General features: G+C 45.6%; 1 protein-coding gene across 2 annotated transcripts in view; it reads left to right on the top strand.

The window, feature by feature from the left end:
• Positions 1-3,388: 3,388 nt before the first annotated feature.
• Positions 3,389-23,688, top strand: part of LOC132781757 (neutral amino acid transporter B(0)) — a 54,941-nt gene continuing 34,641 nt past the window's right edge. Inside the window, exon 1 of one of the 2 annotated variants that reach the window (XM_067461285.1) lies at positions 3,389-6,306. In XM_067461285.1, the coding sequence (XP_067317386.1) occupies positions 5,756-6,306 (551 nt within the window). In that variant the 5' untranslated portion in view covers positions 3,389-5,755. Of the gene's footprint in view, positions 6,307-18,868; positions 19,036-23,688 lie in introns of those variants that run through there. The other variant, XM_067461286.1, reaches the window with a different exon arrangement.

Genomic DNA, 23,688 nt, shown 5'->3' with positions numbered 1-23,688 from the left:
AGTGGCTTTTGTGCTTGTGAATTATATATGAGGGGAAATAAATGAATATAAGCATATATATTATTAATAATCCTAATAATAACAACGAAATAACTAGCTGAGACCTCCAAGGAGTGGCTTTTTGTGGGTTTTTTGTATCACAATGGGCTCATCTGAGATAATATTTCTCTCTTTTTGAGGAGAAAAAATGACTATATAAGTAATAGGAATATTAGTAACAATGATGACGAAATAACTATCTCAGAGCTTTTGTGTTTTTTTGTGTTTCAATGGCCTCATCTGAGGTAATATTTCTCCCTTTTTGAGGAGAAAAACATGTATATATTCCCTTTAGATCTACTTCTTTATTGTATCCTTATCCACCCGAGGAAGAATTGTTATTTTGGAGAACTTGATGTCCACTTCATTGTACTCTTCACCTTTCCCGACCCGAGGAAGTCGTTAGACAGTTGAAACTGGTCTAAGCTGCAAAAAAAAAAAAAAAAAACCAAAAAAAACAAACCCAAAAACAAAAACAAACCCAAAAAAACACCCAACAAAAAAACATTTACCTTTGTGATTTATGTACTACGACTTGTAGTGGATTTGTGTTTGTTTTTGATGAAATAACTACCTCAGAGCTTTTGTGGGTTTTTATATCTCAATCTCATCTGAGGTAATATTTCTCCCTTTTTGAGGAGAAAAACATGAATATATAGTACAAATAATAGTGATATTAGTGATAATGATGATGCATGTTGTAGTTCAGCGTGTTGCTCGAGTTGCTACTCCTAGTAGCAGGAAGAACGGGTCTACTTTGGAGTCGGAGGGAGAACAGCAGCGTCAGCACATTAGAGAAATCATTATGGCTCCAAGTGATACCGACACGTTTCCAGGCTTCTCCGATTGTGAGATGGAAGATGGGGAAGTGAGCAGAGGTGTAAAGAGGGCTGCTCGGGAGCCAGAGTCTGAGGGGGAATTACAAAGGAAGCGTATTCGGGAAATACTTTGTGCACCAACAGAGGATGAAGATTTCCTTGGGTTTGAAAGGAGTTCTGGGACTCTTGGCACGATCTGAACCCTGATACTCATTGGCAGAGTTGAAGGAATGGGCATTCAGCTGCAGATTTGGGAGCAGCTGAGAGTGATGACGAGAGAGTGGGGAGCTCATCAAGCTCTGAGGAAGAACTTTGAGATAAAAGTGGGTTCAGTTTGGACTATATTTCGCAGAAGGCAAAGTGTCTTCATGGGACATAATTCTTTGCACTGCCAACTTTCCACCTTGGGTCCTGGGCTTTAGCTTCGTGTGTTCCCGTGCTCCTGTTTCCTCGGTGACTCCAGCGTTCCAGCTTTGCTTCTCAACGGATTGACCACGGACCGGTTTGACTTCGCTTTTGGACTTCTGGACTTTGTATGATTATATTTTTGTGACTGTAACAATTCTAAGTTCTGAAACTACGTTTTTCCAGCTTCAAAGACTGTTTTTTTTGGTACTATTTTGACTTTCAAGCAATTTGCTTCATCTTTTGTTTAATGCGGATTATTAGGCATCGCTATAATCCGTATTATATTTTTGTTACTCCTATCGACTTATTTTTGGTGCCAAATTGCTCCAGCGGGCCTTAGCACTGAAGTTAAGTGCTTTGTAGGTCCTTTTACTTGCAATAAAGCTGTGTTTGACCTTTTATTCTGTGTCTGGCGTTGTTTAAGGCTTCTGGGTTCTGACAATGCAATAACTACCTTAGAGCTTTTGTGGTTTTTTGTATCTCAATGGCCTCCTCTGAGGTGACATTTCTCTGTCTCTGAGGTTTATTTATTTATTTATCGTGTCATCAGCAACCATTGTATTACAATTCTAACAGAGCAAAACAAACACACAGATTAAAAAGAAAAAGGAAAAAAAACACACACAGATTTTGCACATTTAGTATTTGGTTAAATGTCCTTTGACCAGTATCTGGCCACTTGGAGTGCCTCTGGTGTTGCCGGAAGAAGGTCCTCCATCGTGCGTGTGGCAGGGCTCAGGGTGCATTGCAGCAGGTGGTCAGTGGTTTGTTCTTCTCCACACTCGCATGTCGTGGACTCCACTTTGTGGTCCCATTTCTTAAGATTGGCTCTGCATCTCGGGGTGCCAGAGCGCAGTCTGTTCAGCGCCTTCCAAGTTGCCCAGTCTTCTGCGTGCCCAGGGGGGAGTCTCTCATCTGGTATCACCCATGAATTGAGGTGCTGGGTTTGGGCCTGCCACTTTTGGACTCTCGCTTGCTGGGGTGTTCCAGCGAGTGTCTCTGTAGATCTAAGAAAACTATGTCTTGATTTAAGTCGTTGACGTGCTGGCTGATACCCAAACAGGGCGCAGACACCCCATGATAATGCGGCATGTCTCATTAAGAGCCACATCTACTGTTTTAGCGTGGTGAGATGTGTTCCACACTGGGCATGCATACTCAGCAGCAGAGTAGCATAGCGCAAGGGCAGATGTCGTCACTGTGTCTGGTTGTGATCCTCAGGTTGTGCCAGTCAGCTTTCGTATTATATTGTTTCTAGCACCCACTTTTTGCTTGATGTTCAGGCAGTGCTTCTTGTAGGTCAGAGCACGGTCCAGAGTGACTCCCAGGTATTTGGGTGTGCTGCAATGCTCCAGTGGGATCCCTTCCCAGGTCATAATCCTCAGAGCTCAGGATGCTTGTCTGTTCTTGAGATGAAAGGCACATGTCTGTGTTTTAGATGGATTAGGGTTCAGCTGGTTTTCCCTGTAATAGGCAGTAAGAGCACCTAGAGCTTCGGAAAGCTTCTGTTCAACCATCTCAAAGCTCCCTGCTTGAGCGATGATGGCACGATCATCAGCATAGATGAAACTCTCTGTCCCTTCTGGCAGTGGCTGGTCATTTGTGTAGATGTTGAACATGGATGGAGCAAGCACGCTCCCCTGAGGCAGGCCGTTCTACCTCAGAGCTTTTGTGGCTTTTTGTATCTCAGTGGCCTCATCTGAGGTAATATTTCTTCCTTTTTTGAGGAGAAAAACTTGAATATAAAGTACAAATAATAGTAATATTAGGGATAATGATGATGAAATAAGTACCTCAAAGCTTTTGTGGGTTTTTTTGTATCTCAATGGCTTCACCTGAGGTGACATTTCTCTGTCTCTGAGGTAAAAAAGGCAGTAAGCCCATTTGGGCGGGAAACCCTTCACTAAACCACGCCCATTGTCGCATAAGCCACGCCCACATTTATGCAAATACAGGACGTCAAAGGGCGCCCCGTTTCTTCTTTGGTTCCATCGGAATGGACAACGCTGACGACTGAACAGCGTCAACCAATCCGAGGCGGTGCATATTTTTGCACCCAATGGGAATCAGGGGGCGGGGCTTATCCCAAAAGGGGGCGGGGCAAAGTGAAGAAAGGCGGCTGCCCAGGTCTCTGCCCGGCAGATCCCGCGTGGCGGCGGAAGGGAGCGCGTGGGAGGCTGAGCTGCAACTCCAGCCACGTGGAAATCGGATCCTTGGCGTGGCTGGCTTCCCTGGGACTCTCTGCTGCTGGATCCTGGGACAAAGACTGGCAGATCTGCTGGGAGATCCATTGGAAGAGACAGTGAGGCTGGGATTCCTTGGCATTTCCACTCCTGGAAGGAAATACTATTGTTTTTGTTCTCTCTGAATCCAGTTTTCCTTTGAAATAATCCTGTTTTCCTCCTGAAATTATATACATATATAATATATATAATATTATATATATATATCTATACCTTTTGTAGCTTTGGCTTTAAAAAAATCAATTAAGAGGCCAGGTTTTTCTCTCTTTTCTCAATGTAAACAATTGCCTTGGCTTTTTGCAATTCCCTTTGAACCCAATTTGGGGGTAGATTTGCCCCTCTAGGTAAATATACATCCTATATTTTTTGCATTGACTTAATTGGGATTCCAGTTTTGGGGTTAAGATTCTCCTCAAATAATAATAATAATAATAATAATAATAATAATAATATAGCCCTATTGGGATTCCAGTTTTGGGGTTAAGATTCTCCTCTAATAATAATAATAATAATAATAATTGGGATTCCAATTTTGGGGTTAAACTTCTCAAATAATAATAAATAATAATTTTGACCTATTGGGATTCCAGTTTTGGGGTTAAGATTCTCTAATAATAATAATAATAATAATAATAATAATAATTTTGCCCTATTGGGATTCCAATTTTGGGGTTAAGATTCTCCTCTAATAATAATAATAGTAATAGTAATATAATTTACCCTATTGGGTTTCCAATTTTTGGGTTAAGATTCTCCTCAGATAATAATAATAATAATAATAATAATAATAATTTTGCCCTATTGGGATTCCAATTTTGGGGTTAAGATTCTCCACAAATAATAATAATAATAATTTTGCCCTATTGGGATTCCTAATTTGGGGTTAAGTTAGGGATTAAGATTCTCCTCCCTAAATTATCTTTTGTTGCTTTGACTTGGGTTTCCAATTTGCAGAGGATTATCCTCCTTTAAATTATTGTTATTTTTGCCCTGACTTTTGAGATTCCAAATTTAGAAGCAGATTCTCCTCCTTTAAATATATATATATGCGCGCCTTGACTTTTGGGGTTCCAATTTAGGGGTTCAGATTCTCCTCCCCAAATTTACCTTTGTTGCCTTGACTTTTTTGGGATTCCACATTTGGGGTTAAGATTCCCTTACTTAAACATATATGTTTTTGCCTTGACTTTTGGGATTCCAAATTTGGAGGCAGATTCGAATCTAATATATAAATATATATATATCTTTGCCTTTGAATTACATTCTGGGCCAGGCCTTTCTCCCTGACGGATTCTCTTTGATTGAATCCCATTTATTTTTAGGAGGAGCTTTTGCTCTGTAGATTCAGCTCCCTAAATTATCTTTTTTGCTTTGACTTTTGAGATTCCAAATTTGGAGGCAAATTTTCCTCCCTTAATTTTTTTTTTTTGCCTTGACTTTTGGGATTCCAATTTTGGGGAGTGGATTCTCCTCCCAAAATTATCTTTGTTTACCTTGCTTTGAAGTGTATTCTGGGCCAGGCCTTTCTCCCTGACCGGTTCCATCTGAACACCATTTATTTTTAGGAGGAGCTTTTGCTCTGTAGATTCAGCTCCCTAAATTACCTTTTTTGCTTTGACTTTTGAGATTCCAAACTTGGAGGCAAATTCTCCTCCCTTAAATTATATATATATTTTTTGCCTTGACTTTTGGGATTCCAATTTTGGGGAGTGCATTCTCCTCCCTAAATTATCTTTGTTTACCTTTGCATTTGATTTGAAATCCCAATTTGAATTGCATCCTGGGCCAGGCCTTTCTCCCTCACTGATTCACTTTGAACCCCATTTATTTTTAGGAGGAGAGAAGCTTTGCCTTTGCAGATTTCCCCTAAATTGTCTTTGTTTACATTGACTTGGAATTGAAATCCCAATTTGAATTGCATTCTAGGCCAGGCCTTTCTTCCTGACTGGTTCCCTCTGAACCCCATTTATTTTAGCTTTTCCTCCATATTTTCTTCCACCCTATATTTACATCTCTCACTAGCCCCCTACCTTTGCAGACTTTCCCTAAATTATTTTTGTTTACACTGACTTTGAATTGAAATCCCAATTTGAATTGCATTCTGGGTCAAGCCTTTCTCCCTTGCTGATTCCCTCTGAACCCCATTCGTTTTAGCTTCTCCTCTTTTTATTGTATCTATCACCGTATATTTCCATCTCTCACTAGCCCCCCACCTGTTGCAAGGTCCCCCCCTTTCCTCTTCTGGCAATGGCAGTGGATCCTGCCCTTCCTTTTGAGGGTGCCAAGGCCCCTTCCTCCTCCAACGGAGCCGTATCCGACGGCCTTCCCCCTCCGGCTTCCCTTCGAAAGGGGTCCCCTTCTTGCTCCCGCCGCCTGGTCCGCCTCCTGCGTGGCAACCTTCTGGTGGTGCTGACGGTGGCCGGCGTGGCGCTGGGGGTGGCTCTGGGCCTGGCGGTGCGGAGTCTGGCCCCGGCCCTGGGCCCCTCACAGGTGCCCCTCTTCGCCTTCCCCGGAGAGCTGCTCATCCGCCTCCTGAAGATGATCATCCTCCCGCTGGTGGTCTGTAGCCTGGTGGCCGGCGCGGCCAGCCTGGACCCGGCGGCCTTGGGCAAGTTAGGTGGATGGGCCATGCTCTTCTTCCTGCTGACCACTCTCCTGGCCTCCTCCGTTGGGGTGGCCCTGGCCTTCCTCATCCAGCCCGGAGAAGGGGCCGCCAACCCCGCTGCTCTGTCCGGTGGATTCGCCGAGGACGTCCCCGAAGCCAAGGAGGTGGTGGACTCCTTCCTCGACCTTATACGGTGAGACACTGGCTAGTCAACACACATTGCGTTGCTTTTCATGCAGGCTTGGGCCAAGTTTGGCCCTCTGGGTGTTTTGGACACCAACTCCCATCATTCCTAATAGCCTCAGGACCCTTCCTTTTCCCCCTCAGCCGCTTAAGCGGCTGAGGGGGAAAAGGAACGGTCCTGAGGCTGTTAGGAATGGTGGGAGTTGGAGTCCAAAAACACCCGGAGGGCCAAAGTTGGCCTAAGCCTGCCCTATGTCCTTACAGTCATCATAAACACTCAGGAAGGACCTGAGGCTGTTAGGAATTGTGGGAGTTGGAGTCCAAAACACCTGGAAGGAGGGCTCAAGTTGGCCCAGGCCTGCTCTATGTCCTTACAGTCACCATAAACACTCTGAAAGGGCCTGAGGGTGTTAGGAATGGTGGGAGTTGGAGTCCAAAACACCTGGAAGGAGGGCCCAAGTTGGACCAGGCCCGCCTTATGTCCTTACTGTCATCATAAACACTCAGGAAGGGCCTCAGGGTGTTAGGAATGGTGGGAGTTGGAGTCCAAAACACCTGGAAGGAGGACCAAAGTTGGCCCAGGCCCGCCCTGTGCCCTTACAGTCACCATAAACACACAAACATTCAGGAAGAGGCCTGAGCCTGTTAGGAATGATGGGAGTTGGAGTCCAAAACGAGGCTGTTAGGAATTGTGGAAGTCCAAAACACCTGGAAGGAGGGCCCAAGTTGGCCCAGGCTTGCCCTATGTCCTTACAGTCACCATAAACACTCAGGAAGGGGCCTTAGGGTGTTAGGAATTGTGGGAGTTGGAGTCCAAAACGAGGCAGTTAGGAATGGTGGGAGTTGGAGTCCAAAACACCTGGAAGGAGGGTCCAAGTTGGCCCAGGCCTGCCCTATGCCCTTACAGTCATCATAAACACTCAGGAAGGGCTTGAGGGTGTTAGGAATGGTGGGAGTTGGAGTCCAAAACGAGGCTGTTAGAAATTGTGGGAGTTGAAGTCCAAAACACCTGGAAGGAGGGTCCAAGTTGGGCCAGGCCCGCCCTGTGTCCTTACAGTCACCATGAACACTCAGGAAGGGTTTGAGGGTGTTAGGAATGGTGGGAGTTGAAGTCCAAAACGAGGCTGTTAGGAATTGTGGGAGTTGGAGTCCAAAACACCTGGAAGGAGGGCCCAAGTTGGCCCAGGCCTGCCCTATGCCCTTACAGTCATCATAAACACTCAGGAAGGGCTTGAGGGTGTTAGGAATGGTGGGAGTTGGAGTCCAAAACGAGGCTGTTAGAAATTGTGGGAGTTGAAGTCCAAAACACCTGGAAGGAGGGTCCAAGTTGGGCCAGGTCTGCCCTGTGTCCTTACAGTCACCATGAACACTCAGGAAGGGTTTGAGGGTGTTAGGAATGGTGGGAGTTGAAGTCCAAAACGAGGCTGTTAGGAATTGTGGGAGTTGGAGTCCAAAACACCTGGAAGGAGGGCCCAAGTTGGCCCAGGCCTGCCCTATGCCCTTACAGTCACCATAAACACATAAACATTCAATAAGAGACCTGAGGCTGTTGGGAATGATGGGAGTTGGAGTCCAAAACGAGGCTGTTAGGAATTGTGGAAGTCCAAAACACCTGGAAGGAGGGCCCAAGTTGGCCCAGGCTTGCCCTATGTCCTTACAGTCACCATAAACACTCAGGAAGGGGCCTTAGGCTGTTAAGAATTGTGGGAGTTGGAGTCCAAAGCACCCGGAGGGCCAAAGAGTATATAGTGTGGAGGAACATTCCTTTAGAGCAGGAGCTATAATTCTCAAGGGAAGAGTTGGAGGGAATATGGCTTTAGAGGTGGAACTATTATTCTCACCTGCATCTACGCTGCCATATAATCCCTATCTTGCCTGTGAGACCCCGTCTACACTGCCATGTAATCCAGTTCAAATCACATAAATTGGGTTATAAGGCAATGTAGATGGGCTCTCAGCAGCAAAGTGGGGGAACATTTAGACTTGGGGAGAGATACAACTCTTAAGTCATTTGGAAAGGGAACTATAACTCCCAGACAAGAACTGGGAAATGGAACTATAACTCCCGGACGAGAGTTATGAAGGCATTGATTTAGGAGTGGACCTATAACTCCCAGATGAGCTGGGGAGGCATTGCTTGTGGAGTGAACTATAAATTCCAGACAAGAGCTGTGGAGGCATTGCTTGTAGAGTGAACTATTAACTCCTAAACAAGAGTTATGGAGGCATTATTTGGGAGTGGAACTATAACTCCCAGACAAGAGTTATGGAGGCATTGATTTGGGAGTGGAACTATAACTTCCAGACAAGAGTTATGGAGGCATTGCGTGTAAAGTGAACTATAATTCCCAGACAAGAGCTATGGAAGCTTTGCTTGTGGAGTGAACTATAACTTCCAGATAAGAGCTGGGGAGGCATTACTTTGGCAGTGAACTATAACTCCCAGACAAGAGCTGGGGAAGCATTGCTTTGAGAGTGGACTATAACTTCCAGACAAGAGTTATGGAGGCATTGCTTGTGGAGTGAACTATAACTCCTAGACAAAAGCTGGGGAGGCATTGCTTTGGGAGAGGACTATAACTCCCACACGAAGAACTTTATTTTTATACCCCGCCTCCATCTCTTCGAAGGGACTCGTGGCAGCATTGCTTTGGGAGTGGAACTATAACTCCCAGACAAGAGTTATGGAGGCATTGCTTTGGGAGTGGACTATAACTCCCAGACAAGAGTAGGGAAGACTTTGCATTGGGAGTCAACTATAACTCTCAGAGGAGTGTTTGGGAAACATTGCTTGGAAGGGAAATCTATATAATGCCCAGAGGAGAGTTGGAGGATTGCTTGGGAGAACTGCAAATCCCAGAATAGTCCTAATTTGGGGGGGGGGGGGCGGAGAACTATATATGTCCCAGAGTATAATTATAAATCCCGAGGAAAGTCGGAGAGGAATTGCTGGGGTAAATAATAATTCCCAGAGGAATTAGCAGTAAGCTATAACTTCCAAAAGAAAATTGGGGAGAAATGCCCCTTGGCAGGGGAACTATAACTCCCTGAATTGCCTACCTTAAAATCAGCCCTTTGTTTGTAAAGGTAGCAATCCTGTGACATTTGGCCTCCTGCGGGCAAGAGCACAAATTTGCCAGAGGCACGAAGTAGTTGACCTATTGCTCATACAACAGGTTTGGGGAAATAGCTTGATCATCCAAATTCCACGGAACAGCGAAAATATTTATGGTCCTGGGTTAGAAAGTCAACGAAGACAAGATGATTCAGGGACATGAGAGAAGCCTCCCACAGGATGGTGAAACATCCAGGAGTCCTCTGGGTGACGGACTGCTGACCGAAGGTCGGCGGTTCAGAGCTGTGGAGTGAGCTCCAGTCTGTCAGCTCCAGCTTACCATGCAGGGACTTGAGAGAAGCCTCCCACAGGATGATAAAACATATGGGTGTCCAGTGGGTAACGGACTGCTGACCGAAAGGGCGGCGGTTAGAATCTGGGGAGTAGGGTGAGCTCCCTTCTGTCAGCTCCAGCTTCCTATGTGGGGATATGAGAGAAGCCTCCCACAGCATGAAACATCAGGGCGTCCTCTGGGTGACAGACTGCTGACCGAAAGATCGGTGGTTCTAATCCAGGGAGTGGAGTGAGCTCCCACCTGTCAGCTCCAGCTTCCCATTCAGGGATTTGGGAGAAGCCTCCCACAGGATGGTAAAACATCTGGGTGTCCTGTGGGTGACAGATTGCTGACCGAAATGTCAGCAGTTCAAATTCGGGGAGTGGAGTGAGCTCCCATCTGTCAGCTCCAGCTTCCCATGCGGGAGCATGAGAGAAGCCTCCCACAGGATGGTAAAACATCCAAATGTTCTCTGGGCAAAAGAGCTGACCACAAGGTTTGCTGACCACAAGGTTTGCGGTTCAAATCCGGGAAACAGCGTGAGCTCCTGTCTGTCAGCTCCAGCTTCCCATGCAGGGATTTGGGAGAAGCCTCTCACAGGATGGTGAAACATCTGCGCGTCTTCTGGGCAACAGATTGCCTACCGAAAGGTCGGTGGTTCGAATCCGGGGAGTGGAGTGAGCTCCCGTCTGTCAGCTCCAGCTTCTCATGCAGGGATTTGAGAGAAGCATCCCACAGGATGATAAAACATCCAGGTGTTCAGTAGGTGACGGACTGATTGAAAGGTCAGAGGTTCAAATCTGAGGAGTGAGCTCCCATCTGTCAGCTCCAGCTTCCCATGCAGGGATTTGGGAGAAGCCTCCCACAGGATGGTAAAACATCCAGGCAATGTCCCTTGGGAAACATCCTTGCAGATGGCCAATTCTCTCACCAGAAGTGACTTGCAGTTTCTGAAGTTGCTCCCGACGCAAATACACACACACATACACACACATTTGTGCATGAAACAAAGTTTGCTTCTGTTGAACTAGGGATCGCTAAACTCACGTAAACAATGTTAGATTTTGGAGTATTTTTGGATCATTTCGGGATCCAAGTTGTCTTAACCGCTTGTTCCAAAATAATAGTTTCTGTATCACCTGATAGACTATAATCCAGATCGATGTTGGTCTCGAGATGGAAAATGAGATGCTTTGTTTTGAGAATGAAGGGTCTGTTTGGATCTGGAAACACTTTTCTGTTAAGAAGTTTGTTATTTACAGTGTGTAAGCTTTTTTCTCCTCCATCCGCTGATGGTGGTACGGAATGTTCTTTGACGTGGTCCCACCCCTTTCCTGGCACTTCGTGACATCTTTCCCCAAAGAAGATGAAGAGGAAAATCTGAGACACAAGTGTCCCAAAATGAAAAAAATATATCCCAGAATGTATTGGGATTCGAATGCTTTGAATATTATTATTTATTCGTTACTAGCCGTCCCCTGCCAGGCGTTGCTGTGGCCCAGTTTGGTGATCTGGAAAATCAAGTAATGAGGAAAGTGTTGGTTTCTAATATATGTAATTTCTTTATTCTTGTGGGTAAACAGTATTTCTTGCTGTTTCTTTGTCAGTGTTGATGTGGAGAGTGTCTGGCTTGCCTACTCTGGAACAGGCAACCTATCATTGTCCTTCTTTAAGGGTCCCTTTCAAAGCTATGATACTATATCTCTGTGTGTGTGAATCATATCTATCTCTCTATATCTATGGCTGGATGGCTCTTTGTCAGGAGGGCTTTGTTTACGTTTTCTTGTCCTGGTGAAGGGAGTTGGACTTCACGGTCTTAAGTATTTTCTGATGGTCATGTGGGTTCAGTGTGGGAAATTTGCCCCAATTCTGTCATTAGTGAGGTTCAGCGTGCTCTTTGATTGTAGGTGAACTATAAATCCCAGTAACTACAACTCCCAAATGTCAAGATCTATTTTCCCCAAACTCCACCTGTGTTCATATTTGGGCATATGGAATAGTCATGCCAAGTTTGGTCCAGATTCATCATGGTTTGTGTCCACAGTGTTCTCTTGATGTAGGTGAACTACAACTCCCAAACTCAAGGTCAATGCCCACCAAACCCTTCTAGTGTTTTCTGTTGGTCATGGGAGTCCTGTATGCCCCGATTGGCTCAATTCTATCATGGTATTTGATTTTAGGTGAACTATAAATCCCAGCAACCACAACTCCCTATCTCTCTCTCTCTCTCTCTCTATCTATCTATGGCTGGATGGCTCTTTGTCGGGAGGACTTTGATTATGTTTTCTTGCCCTGATGAAGGGACTTGGATTGGATGTCGTTAAGTATTTTCTGATAGTCATGGGGGTTCTGTGTGGGAGGTTTGCCCCAATTCTGTCGTTCGCGTGGTTCAGAATGCTCTTTGAAGGTGAACTGTGAATCCCAGTGACTACAACTCCCAAATGTCAAGGTCTATTTCCCCAAACTCCACCAGTGTTCACATTTGGGCGTATTGAGTGCTTATGCCAAGTTTGGTGCAGATCTATCATTGTTTGATTCCACAGTGCTCTCTGGATGTAGGTGAACTACAACTCCCAAACTCAAGGTCAATGCCCACCAAACTCTTCCAGTATTCATTCTTTGTCATGGGAGTTCTTTGTGCCAAGATTGGTTCAGAGGTTTTTTAAAATACTGACAGCCAGATTTTGTTCATTTTCATGGTTTCTTTCTTTCTATTGAAATTGTTCACTTTGTTTTTTGCAGTTTCATAAACTTTTCCCAAGTTTTTATGATAGAACCAATTAGAAAATGGCATTTATAACTCAGAAACAAAAATTGTGAAACAAAAATTGATATAGGAGAGATCCTATAACACTATCAGGACAAAGTTATCTTAGTTGTTGTGTTTTTTTCAGGCTATATGGTCATGTTCTAGAGGCATTCTCTCCTGACGTTTCACCTGCATCTATGGCAAGCATCCTCAGAGGTAGTGAGGTCTGAGGATGCTTGCCATAGATGCAGGCGAAACGTCAGGAGAGAATGCCTCTAGAACATGGCCATATAGCCTGAAAAAAACACAAGGCCATGAATGCCTTCAACAATACAAAGTGGTCTTAGTTTGTGGATACTTGGTCTTTTTGCATCAGCTCTCAATAGTAGGACCGTCTCTGAGCGAAACGGTCTCCCGCTGTTGAAGCTGCCACCGTGAAATTAATTAATTAATGCCATTTTCAGAGCCCATTATGTTGCCATCTGTCCTGGCGATGAGGTGGCAATTTAGTCAGCGAACAATTGCCGCGCAAAGAGAATAGAGGAGGCACGGTCTCATTTGTGCGTTTGTGCATCGTTTCGGGCTGCAGAGGAATGACCTTGTGTTGCCCGCCTTGTAGCTATCTTTGCTACGAGCCATATGGCTACTAGGTGTTGGGTTACAGCTCCCGGCATTCTTGGCCATTGGCTGTGTTGGTGATGTCCGATGGGATATGTAGTCCCACTCCATAGCTTCCACCGCTACCATGTGAGTTCTCGTTTGCACGCAGGAAACATTGGAATCCAAGTGTTTCTGCAGGCATAGAGTGTTTTGCAACTTGCCCAGGCATTGCCTTGAGCCACAGGATTCCAAAAAGGGTGCAGAGGCGGAGATGGTAGGAACCGGTTTGCTCACACGCCCTTGGCATGGATGCGTGTGCCCAGCCTCGGATCTGTGGCAAGCTCCCTTTGAAGAAGAAGAATAGCTTGGAGCAATGGGTGCAGCTGGTAGATTCTTTTTCCCCATGATAATAACTCTTTCAAGAGTGGATTTCCCTTCCGAGGAGTAGATTTTGTTGGGCGAGTGGGCTTATTAACAGAAGATCCTCCCCATAAATGCACAGCGGAGTAACTTAGCAGCAATAGCGTGACCTAGCAGGAGTAGCCAAAAGTGATAGAAAAAATCAAAACACACAGATCAATGTTATCTCTTCCTTAGGAGGCTTTTCTTTGTAGTAAAATAACATGGTTGCACTATTTACAACTACGTTTCCATAACACAAAGTTTGTTATACTTCCTTCTTTGCTTCCATGCTGGGATTCTTTCTCAGGCCTGGACAGCCTTTGCACAACTCAAACTTGTGCGCCAGCTGCAACCATACCTCGTGAAGTCCAGGGTATTCCACGCCTTCGTTACATCCAAACTGGACTATTGCAATGCGCTCTACATGGGGCTGCCCTTGAAACGGCCCGGAAGTTTGATCTGGTACAGCGGGTGGCAGCCAGGCTCCTTACTGGAGCAAACTATAGGGAGCATACAACACCCCTATTAAAACAGCTTCATTGTCTGCCGATAAGCTGCCGAGCCAAATTCAAGGTGCAGGTCATGATGTATAAAGTCCTAAACGGTTCGGGCCCCGCCTGTCTCTGCAATCTCATCTCCTTCTATGAACGAGCTCTAAGATCTTCCGGGTAGGCCCTCCTCTCGGTCCCACTATTGTCTCAAGCGCAGTTGGTGGGGACGAGAGAGAGGGCCTTCTCGGTGGTGGCCCCCCGTCTCTGGAACGCCCTTTCAAGGGAAATAAAATAGACCCCATCCCTCCTGTCCTTTCATAATAGCTTGAAGACCTGGTGGTTTTAACAAGCCTTTGAAAATGGCCAGTTCTAACTCAGTCCTACACATTGTCAAATACGGCCTTATTCTTCTTACCAATTACCCAGATCATTTCCTCTTAGTAGCCCTCAGTCTGAGAGAGACCTCAGTGTGAGAAGGAAAAGACCACTATTTTCTCTACAGCAGGCATGGGCAAACTTGGACCCTCTGGGTGTTTTGGACTCCCAACTCCCACAATTCCTAACAGCCTCAGGCCCTTTGAATATAAGCAGGTGTGCCTGTAGCTTAGGAGCCCTCAGTCTGAGAGAGACCTCAGTGTGAGAAGGAAAAGGCCACTATTTACAGCAGGCATGGGCAAACCTTGGTCCTATGGGTGCTTTGGACTCTAACTCCCACAATTCCTAACAGCCTCAGGCCCTTTCAATATAAGCAGGTGTGTCTGTAGCTTAGAAGCCCTCAGTCTGAGAGAGACCTCAGTGTGAAAAGGAAAAGGCCACTATTTTCTCTACAGCAGGCATGGGCAAACTTGGACCCTCCGGGTGTTTTGGATTCCCAACTCCCACAATTCCTAACAGCCTCGGGCCCTTTCAATATAAGCAGGTGTGCCTGTAGCTTAGTAGCCCTCAGTCTGAGAGAGACCTCAGTGTGAGAAGGAAAAGGAAAGGGTCTGAGGCTGTTATGAATTGTGGGAGTTGAAGTCCAAAACACCAGGCATGGGCAAACTTTGGTCCTATGGGTGCTTTGGACTCCAACTCCCACAATTCCTAACGGCCTCAGGCCCTTTCATTATAAGCAGGTGTGCCTGTAGCTTAGGAGCCCTCAGTCTGAGAGAGACCTCAGTGTGAGAAGGAAAAGACTACTATTTTCTCTACAGCAGGCATGGGCAAACTTTGGTCCTACAGGTGTTTTGTACTCCAACTCCCACAATTCCTAACTGCCTCAGGCCCTTTCAGTATAAGCAGGTGTGCCTCTAGCTTAGTAGCCCTCCGTCTGAGAGATACCTCAGTGTGAGAAGGAAAAGGCTACTATTTTCTCTACAGCAGGCATGGACAAACTTGGAGTCCAAAACACCTGGAGTCCCACAATTCCTAACTGCCTCAGTCCCTTTCAATATAACCAGGTATGCCTGTATATTAGTAGCCCTCAGTCTGAGAGAGACCTCAGTGTGAGAAGGAAAAGGAAAGGGCCTGAGGCTGTTAGGAATTGTGTGAGTTGAGTCCAAAAACCCCGGAGGGCCCAAGTTTGCCCATGCTTGCTCTATAGTATTTCCAGAGTGGAGTGCTTGACCAAGAACCGTGTTACCTACTAACACAACGGTGCTATATCTCTGATGGGAATCCCTGATGCAACCCCAAAGCCGCAACGCTCTGGATGCCCTGAAAAGCTTCTGACATCACTTCCTCCCTTTGTGGGGAGATAAAAGAGGTCCCCTTTTATCTCCCCTCTGCAGCACATGTTGCACAAAGACCAAAAACCCTTCTCCTTTGCTGGTTTTTGCTCTCCAGTACCATTTGTGCCATCTGGGTCCATGCACAAAAAAAAGTTGCATCATGCGCTGCTCAACATTAGCAACCCCTTGCCTCCTTTTTTTTGCATTGGTTGAGCTTGCAATTTTGGTCAGACTTGAGGAGCATTGGAATTGCTTGCCTTTGCTGAGTCAACCACCTCATCCTAGTTGGATGAGTTCCAATTGAGTGATAGATGAGCTCTTGAACAGAGTAAGATATTTCCTAGCTGGGCCTGTGCTACTTCAATGCCTCCAGCTGAAAGAAGTCATGCATTTCCAGTTATTACGATGCTTGCGTTTGATTGCTTTCCTTTGTTTACCCAAGTCTTCAGCCCAGCAATAAGCAAACGTGTCGCTTCCAACTTCCTGCTTGTATTCGCTGTGTTTGGTTCCTGTTGGCATGCCTCCCTTGACAAAAAAATATTTATTATTTACTAGCTGTCCCCTGCCACGCGTTGCTGTGGCCCAGTCTGTTGATCTGGAAAATAAAGTAATGAGAAAGTGTTGGTTTCTAATATATGTAATTTCTTTCTGCTTGTGAGTAAACAGTCTTTCTTGTTTCTTTGTCAGTGTTAATGTGGAGAGTGTCTGGTTTGCCTACTCTGGAATATGCAACATATCATAGTCCTTCTTTAAGGGTCTCTTTCAAATCTATGATACTATATCTGTGTGTGAGAATCATATCTATCTATCTTATCTATCTATATTTATGACTGGATGGCTCTTTGTCAGGAGGGCTCTGATTACATTTTTTTGCCCTGGTGAAGAGAGTTGGACTAGATGGCCTTAAGTATTTTCTGTTGGTCATGGGGGTTCCATGTGGGAAGTTTGCCCCATTTCTGTCGTTTGTGGGTTTCAGAATGCTCTTTAATTGTAGTGAACTATAAATCCCAGTAACTACAAATCCCAAATGTCAAGGTCTATTTCCTCCAAACTCCATCTGTGTTCATATTTGGGCATATGGAATATTTGTGTCATGTTTGGTCCAGATCCATCATTGTTTGAGTCCACAGTGCTCTCTGGATGTAGGAAAACTACAACTCCCAAACTCAAGTTCAATGCCCACCAAACCCTTCCAGTGTGTTCTGTTGGTCATGGAAGTCCTGTATGCCATGTTTGGTTGAATTCCATCATTGGTGGAGTTCAGAATGCTCTTTGATTGTAGGTGAACTATAAATCCCAGCAACTACAACTCCCAAATGTCAAGGGCTATTTCCCTTAAACTCCATCTGTGTTCATATTTGGGCATATGGAATATTTGTGTCATGTTTGGTCCAGATCCATCATTGTTTGAGTCCACAGTGCTCTCTGGATGTAGGAAAACTACAACTCCCAAACTCAAGTTCAATGCCCACCAAACCCTTCCAGTGTGTTCTGTTGGTCATGGAAGTCCTGTATGCCATGTTTGGTTGAATTCTATCATTGGTGGAGTTCAGAATGCTCTTTGATTGTAGGTGAACTATAAATCCCAGCAACTACAACTCCCAAATGTCAAGGTCTATTTCCCTTAAACTCCATCTGTGTTCATATTTGGGCAAATGGAATATTCATGCCAAGTTTGGTCCAGATCCATCATTGTTTGAGTCCACAGTGCTCTCTGGATGTGGGTGAACTATAATTCCCAAACTCAAGGTCAATGTCCACCAAACCTTTCCAGTTTTTTCTGTTGGTCATGGGAGCCTTGTGTGCTAAGTTTGGCCCAATTCCATCATTGGTGAAGTTCAGAATGTTCTTTGATTGTAGGTAAACTATAAATCCCAGCAACTACAACTCCCGAATGACAAAATCAAAATTTTTTTAGTGGAGGACATACATTGGACTGTTAGGTGTCTTGTGTCCAAATTTGGTGTCAATTCCCCCAGTGGTTTTTGAGTTCTGTTAATCCCACAAACGAACATTACATTTTTATTTATATAGATTTATTTACAGTATTTATATTCCGCCCTTCTCATGGAAGAAAGGAAAACTAGAGATGCCATTTCTCATATATAGACAGTATTTATTTATTATTTATTTACAGTATTTATATTCCGCGCTTCTGACCCCACAAGGGACTCAGGGCGGATCACAATGCACATATACATGGCAAACATACAATGCCATAGACATACACAGACACACAGAGGCTATTTAACATTCCAGCTTTTTCATGAGGGTATTCTGGCCATCAGGGAGCTGTCGCTTCACCATCCATTTGTGACACTGATGCAGTACTTCCTCATTCTTTGCATGCTTGCTGGAGATTTTTATGGCTGTCGCTTCACCATCCATTTGTGACACTGATGCAGTACTTCCTCATTCTTTGCATGCTTGCTGGGGATTTTTATGGCTGTCGCTTCACCATCCATTTGTGACACTGATGCAGTACTTCCTCGTTCTTTGCATGCTTGCTGGAGATTTTTATGGCTGTCGCTTCACCATCCATTTGTGACACTGATGCAGTACTTCCTCATTCTTTGCATGCTTGCTGGAGATTTTTATGGCTGTTGCTTCACCATCCATTTGTGACACTGATGCAGTACTTCCTCATTCTTTGCATGCTTGCTGGGGATTTTTATGGCTGTCGCTTCACCATCCATTTGTGACACTGATGCAGTACTTCCTCGTTCTTTGCATGCTTGCTGGAGATTTTTATGGCTGTCGCTTCACCATCCATTTGTGACACTGATGCAGTACTTCCTCATTCTTTGCATGCTTGCTGGAGATTTTTATGGCTGTTGCTTCACCATCCATTTGTGACACTGATGCAGTACTTCCTCATTCTTTGCATGCTTGCTGAGGATTTTTATGGCATCCTAAATTAGCCTCCCCGCATAAGCGGTACCTAATTTTCCTACTTTACAGATGCAACCGTCTTTCGGTCTGCAAAGGTCGACAACAGGCTACACAAATTGGTCGGAAGTTCACTCCGACCCAGGCTGGCTTCAAACTCATGACGCAGCGTTTCCTCTTTACCGCCATGGCACCCTATTTGGAAGAGAGACCCCCAAGGGCCATCCAACCCAACCCCTTTCTGCCATGAAGGATGGCACAATGCAAACCCGCCCAACAGATGGCCATCCAGCCCCTGTTTCAAAATGTTAAGAGACTTTCTAAGTTTTCCCTTCCTAAAAAGCACTTGCTGGGTCTTTGTGTTCCTGTGGTCCAGGGAGTTGTCGCGGAAGGAGACAATAACGACACTGCCTGTGGGTGAGGCGGGGGCATGTGCCCTTATGCCTCAATCGGTGGTGCTACAAACAGAAAAGGAGAGTAAAAGGGAGTGAGTGAACGCATGGGTTTGTGGTAGGTTCCATTTTTCAGCATTTGCAGTATTATGTATTTATTTACGACATTTATATGCAGCTGTCTTTCTTGCTGCAAAGGTTGACAGCAAGCTAGACAAATGGTTGGGAGCTTACTCTGACCTAGACAGTGTAATTTCTCCAATGGTGTAGGGCGCAGACACCCCGTGATAATGCGGCATGTCTCATTAAGAGCCACATCCACTGTTTTAGCGTGGTGAGATGTGTTCCACACTGGGCATGCATACTCAGCGGCAGAGTAGCACAGCACAATGGCAGATGTCTTCACTGTGTCTGGTTGTGATGCCCAGGTTGAGCCAGTCAGCTTTTATATGATGTTGTTTCTAGCACCCACCTTTTGCTTGATATTCTTGTAGGTCAGAGCACGGTCCAGGGTGACTCCCAGGTATGTGGGTGCGCTGCAATGCTCCAGTGGGATTCCTTCCCAGGTGATCCTCAGAGCTCGGGATGCTTGTCTGTTCTTAAGGTGGAAAGCACATGTCTGTGTTTTAGATGGATTAGGGATCAGCTGGTTTTCCCTGTAATAGGCAGTAATGGCACCTAGAGCTTCGGAGAGTTTCTGTTCAACCATCTCAAAGCACCCTGCTTGTGCGGTGATGGCACGATCATCAGCATAGATGAAGCTCTCTGTCCCTTCTGGCAGTGGCTGGTCATTTGTGTAAAGTTGAACATGGATGGGGCAAGCACGCTCCCCTGAGGCAGGCCGTTCTTCCGTTTCCACCATCTGCTTCTCTGGCCCTGGAACTCAACAAAAAAGCTCCTGTTTTGTAGCAGGTTTCCTATGAGGCGGTTGAGATGGTAGTCCTTTGTGATATTATACGTTTTTCTCAGGAGGAGACGGTGGTTCACATATCATAAACCGCTGCTTTTGGTGAGTTGTGTTGATCATCTTTTGGACTACATATACTGTGCCAACATGTGCTTCAAAAGGCTATATGTCTCAACTCTCGTAATTTCCGGCGAGCTGAACAGATTGCCAAAGTCCTTCCCTGGTTGTTACTTATCTCCTCTTCTTGATCTTTTAATGATACGAACCTTATCTTGCTCACAGTTTCAACAGTCTTTTCTGACAAGGCAGATATACGATAATGAAAAGACGTTCCGTCTGGGGTTTTCCCCTTTTCTTCTACGAATTCATAGAATCCTAGAGTTGGAAGAGATCTCGTGGGCCATCCAGTCCAACCCCATTCTGCCAAGAAGTAGGGAAATTTGCATTCAAAGCACCCCTAACAGATGGCCATCCAGCCTCTGCTTAAAAGACTCCAAAGAAGGAACCTCCATCACATTCCAGAGCAGAGAGTTCCACTGCTGAACAGCTCTCACAGTCAGGAAGTTCTTCCTAATGTTCAAGTGGAATCTCCTTTCCTGTAGCCATTGTTTCATTGCGTTCTAGTCTCCAGGGCAGCACAAAACAAGCTTTGCTCCTCCCAGATGTTTTTGATGTTTTACCATCCTTGTGGGAGGCTTCTCTCATGTCCCCACATAGGGAGCTGGAGCTGACAGAGGGAGCTCACCCACGCTCTTCCTGGAGCCGAACCTATGACCGGTTTTCAGTCCTGCCTGCACAAGGGTTTGACCTAAGTTAGGTGTTTTTTGATATATTCCCATCCTTGTGGGAGGCTTTTTTCATGTCCCTGCAAGGAGAGCTGGAGCTGACAGAAGGAGCTCATCCACGCTCATTCAGGATTCGAGCCTACGACCTGTCGGTTTTCAATCCGACCGTTACAAGGATTTAACCCATTGTGCCTAAGTTAAGTGCTTTTTGATGTTTTCCCATCCTTGTGGGAGGCTTCTCTCTTGTCCCCGCATTAGGAGCTGGAGCTGACAGAGGGAGCTCACCCACACTCTCCCCAGATCTGAACCTACGACCTGTCGGTTTTCAGTCCTGGTGGAGGGTTTAACTCATTGCGCCTAAGTTAAGTTTTTGATATTTTCCCATCCTTGTGGGAGGCTTCTCTCATGTCCTCGCATGGGGAGCTGGAGCTGACAGAGGGAGCTCATCCATGCTCTCCCTGGTTTCGAACCTATGACCTGTCGGTTTTCAGTCCTGGCGTCACAAGGGTTTTTAACCCATTGCGCTTAAGTTAAGTGTTTTTTGATATTTTCCCATCCTTGTGGGAAGCTTCTCTCATGTCCCCGCATGGGGAGCTGGAACTGACAGAGGGAGCTCATCCACACTCTCCCTGGATCCGAACCTACAACCTATCAGTTTTCATTCCTGCCACCACAGGGATTTAACCCATTGTGCCTAAGTTAAGTGTTTCTTGATGTTTTCCCATCCTTGTGGGAGGCTTCTCTCATGTCCCTGCATGGGGAGCTGGAGCTGACAGAGGGAGCTCATCCACGCTCTCCCCGGATCCGAACCTATGACCTGTTGGTTTTCAGTCCTGGCGTCACAAGGGTTTAACCCATTGCCCCTGATATTTTCCCATCCTTGTGGGAGGCTTCTCTCATGTCCCCGCATGGGGAGCTGGAGCTGACAGAGGGAGCTCATCCACGCTCTCCCTGGATCCGAACCTACGACCTGTCGGTTTTCAGTCCGGCCGTTACAAGGATTTAACCCTGCCGGCACAAGGGACTGAAGTTAAGAAATACTATTCTGGGACTCTAGCTTCCTTTTTTTCTCTCCTAGGCCCAGGAAACTGTAAACCTCTTTGCAGCAAACAATAAGCTATTTATCTTATCGCTCAAGGTCTGCTACAACAAGGTCAACCATATACTTTGACCAGCCGGCTGAATGAATTGTTTCCTTTCTTCTGTCCGACCAGACGGGTCATTACCACGAGGTCCATCTCTGTCTGACGCACACAGAGAGAGATTCTTTGGATCAGACGGTCAAAATTTCCCAATTTTGGTTCGTAGGAAACATGAATCATTGCAAGAGCGGACACTGAAACATTTGTTGTTGTTTGGAGGAAAAAGAACCAGAGGGAGAGCTTTGTGTATATTGCTTTTGGGGGTGTTTGTAGTCAATCGACACACCTTGAACCCCAACTCTGCTGCAGCTGCAACGTTTCAGAGTTTGTCTTTCCTCGCTGTGTGTGTTTCCTTGACTCGGAAGGCGGTTCAAGGAGGGTGTTGCCTCCCCGTCGTCGTCGTCTGATGCAACATGCACCGGGTATTGAGTTTACTCACCGGCCTCCTCCTTGTAAGCCTCCTTGTGGACGCTAAGCAAGAGTTCATCCAGGCTTCGGAACAAGGCTCATTTGAGGGCTGAGAAGGAAAATATTTCAAATGCCTCCACGCTGGCGGAAAATAATGCGCCCAGAAATCCAGAGAAGTTCCTGCAGAAATACCCCTAAATAAGTGTTTTTCTTCATGTATATATGTTATTAATGTATTCCTTTCTCTCGTGTAGATTGGCAGCTCTTGCGCCAGGGATAGGGTTGCGTAGAAAAGGCAGCAATATGAGTATCGTATTTCTTCCAACTGTAAGACACCCATTGATTGTAGATCAGTGGTTCTCAGCCTTCCTAATGCCGTGACCCCTTAATACAGTTCCCCATATTGTGGTGACCCCGAACCATAACATTATTTCTGTTGGTACTTAGTAACTATAATTTTGCTACTGTTCTGAATTGTAATGTAAATATTTGATATGCAGGTTGTATTTTCATTCTCTGGACCAAATTTGGCACAAAATACCCGATACGCCCAAATTTGAAAACTGGTTGGGTTGGGGGAGGGATTCATTTTGCCATTTGGGAGTTGTAGTTGCTTGGATTTATAGTTAAACTAGAACCAAAGAGTATTCTGAACTCCACCAACAAAGGAATCGAGCCAAATTTGGCATACAGAACTCCCAAGACCAAGAGAAAGTACTGGAAGGGTTTGGGTTGTTGTAGGTTGTTTCGGGCTATATGGCCATGTTCGAGAGGCATTCTCTCCTGACGTTTCGCCTGCATCTATGGCAAGCATCCTCAGAGGTTGTGAGGTCTGTTGGAACTAGGAAATAGGGTTTATAATCTGTGGAATGACCAGGGTGGGACAAAGGACTCTTGTCTGCTGGAGCTAGGTGTGAATGTTTCAGCTGACCACCTTCATTAGCATTTGAAGGCCTGGCAGAGCCTGGGAAAATGTTTTGTTGAGAGGTGTTAAGATGTGCCTGGTTGTTTCCTCTCTGCTGTTTTGCTGTTGTAATTTTAGAGTTTTTTAATACTGGAAGCCAGATTTTGTTCATTTTCATGGTTTCCTCCTTTCTGTTGAAATTGTCCACATGCTTCTTGTGGATTTCAGTGGCTTCTCTGTGTAGTCTGACATGGTGGTTGTGAGAGTGGTCCAGCATTTCTGTCCTCTCAAATAAAATGCTGTGTCCAGGTTGGTTCATCAGGTGCTCTGCTATGGCTGACTTCTCTGGTTGAAGTAGCCTGCAGTGCCCTTCATGTTCCCTGATTCGTGTTTGGGCAATGCTGCATTTGGAAGGGTTTGTTGGGCTTTGCTCTTGAGTTTTGGAGTTGTAGTTCACCTATATCCAGAGAGCACTGTGGACTCAAAAAATGATGGATCTGTCGAAGGCTTTCATGGCCGGAATCACTGGGCTGTTGTAGGTTTTTTCGGGCTATATGGCTGTTGCGACTCAGAGTAGACTTCACCTTGCTCCCAAACGCCACCACACAAGAGCTGTAGATTTTGT

The sequence above is a fragment of the Anolis sagrei genome, chromosome Y (assembly GCF_037176765.1).
Source record: "Anolis sagrei isolate rAnoSag1 chromosome Y, rAnoSag1.mat, whole genome shotgun sequence".
NCBI classification, from domain to species: Eukaryota; Metazoa; Chordata; class Lepidosauria; order Squamata; family Dactyloidae; genus Anolis; species Anolis sagrei.
This window is presented reverse-complemented; position numbering and strand designations above follow the sequence as displayed.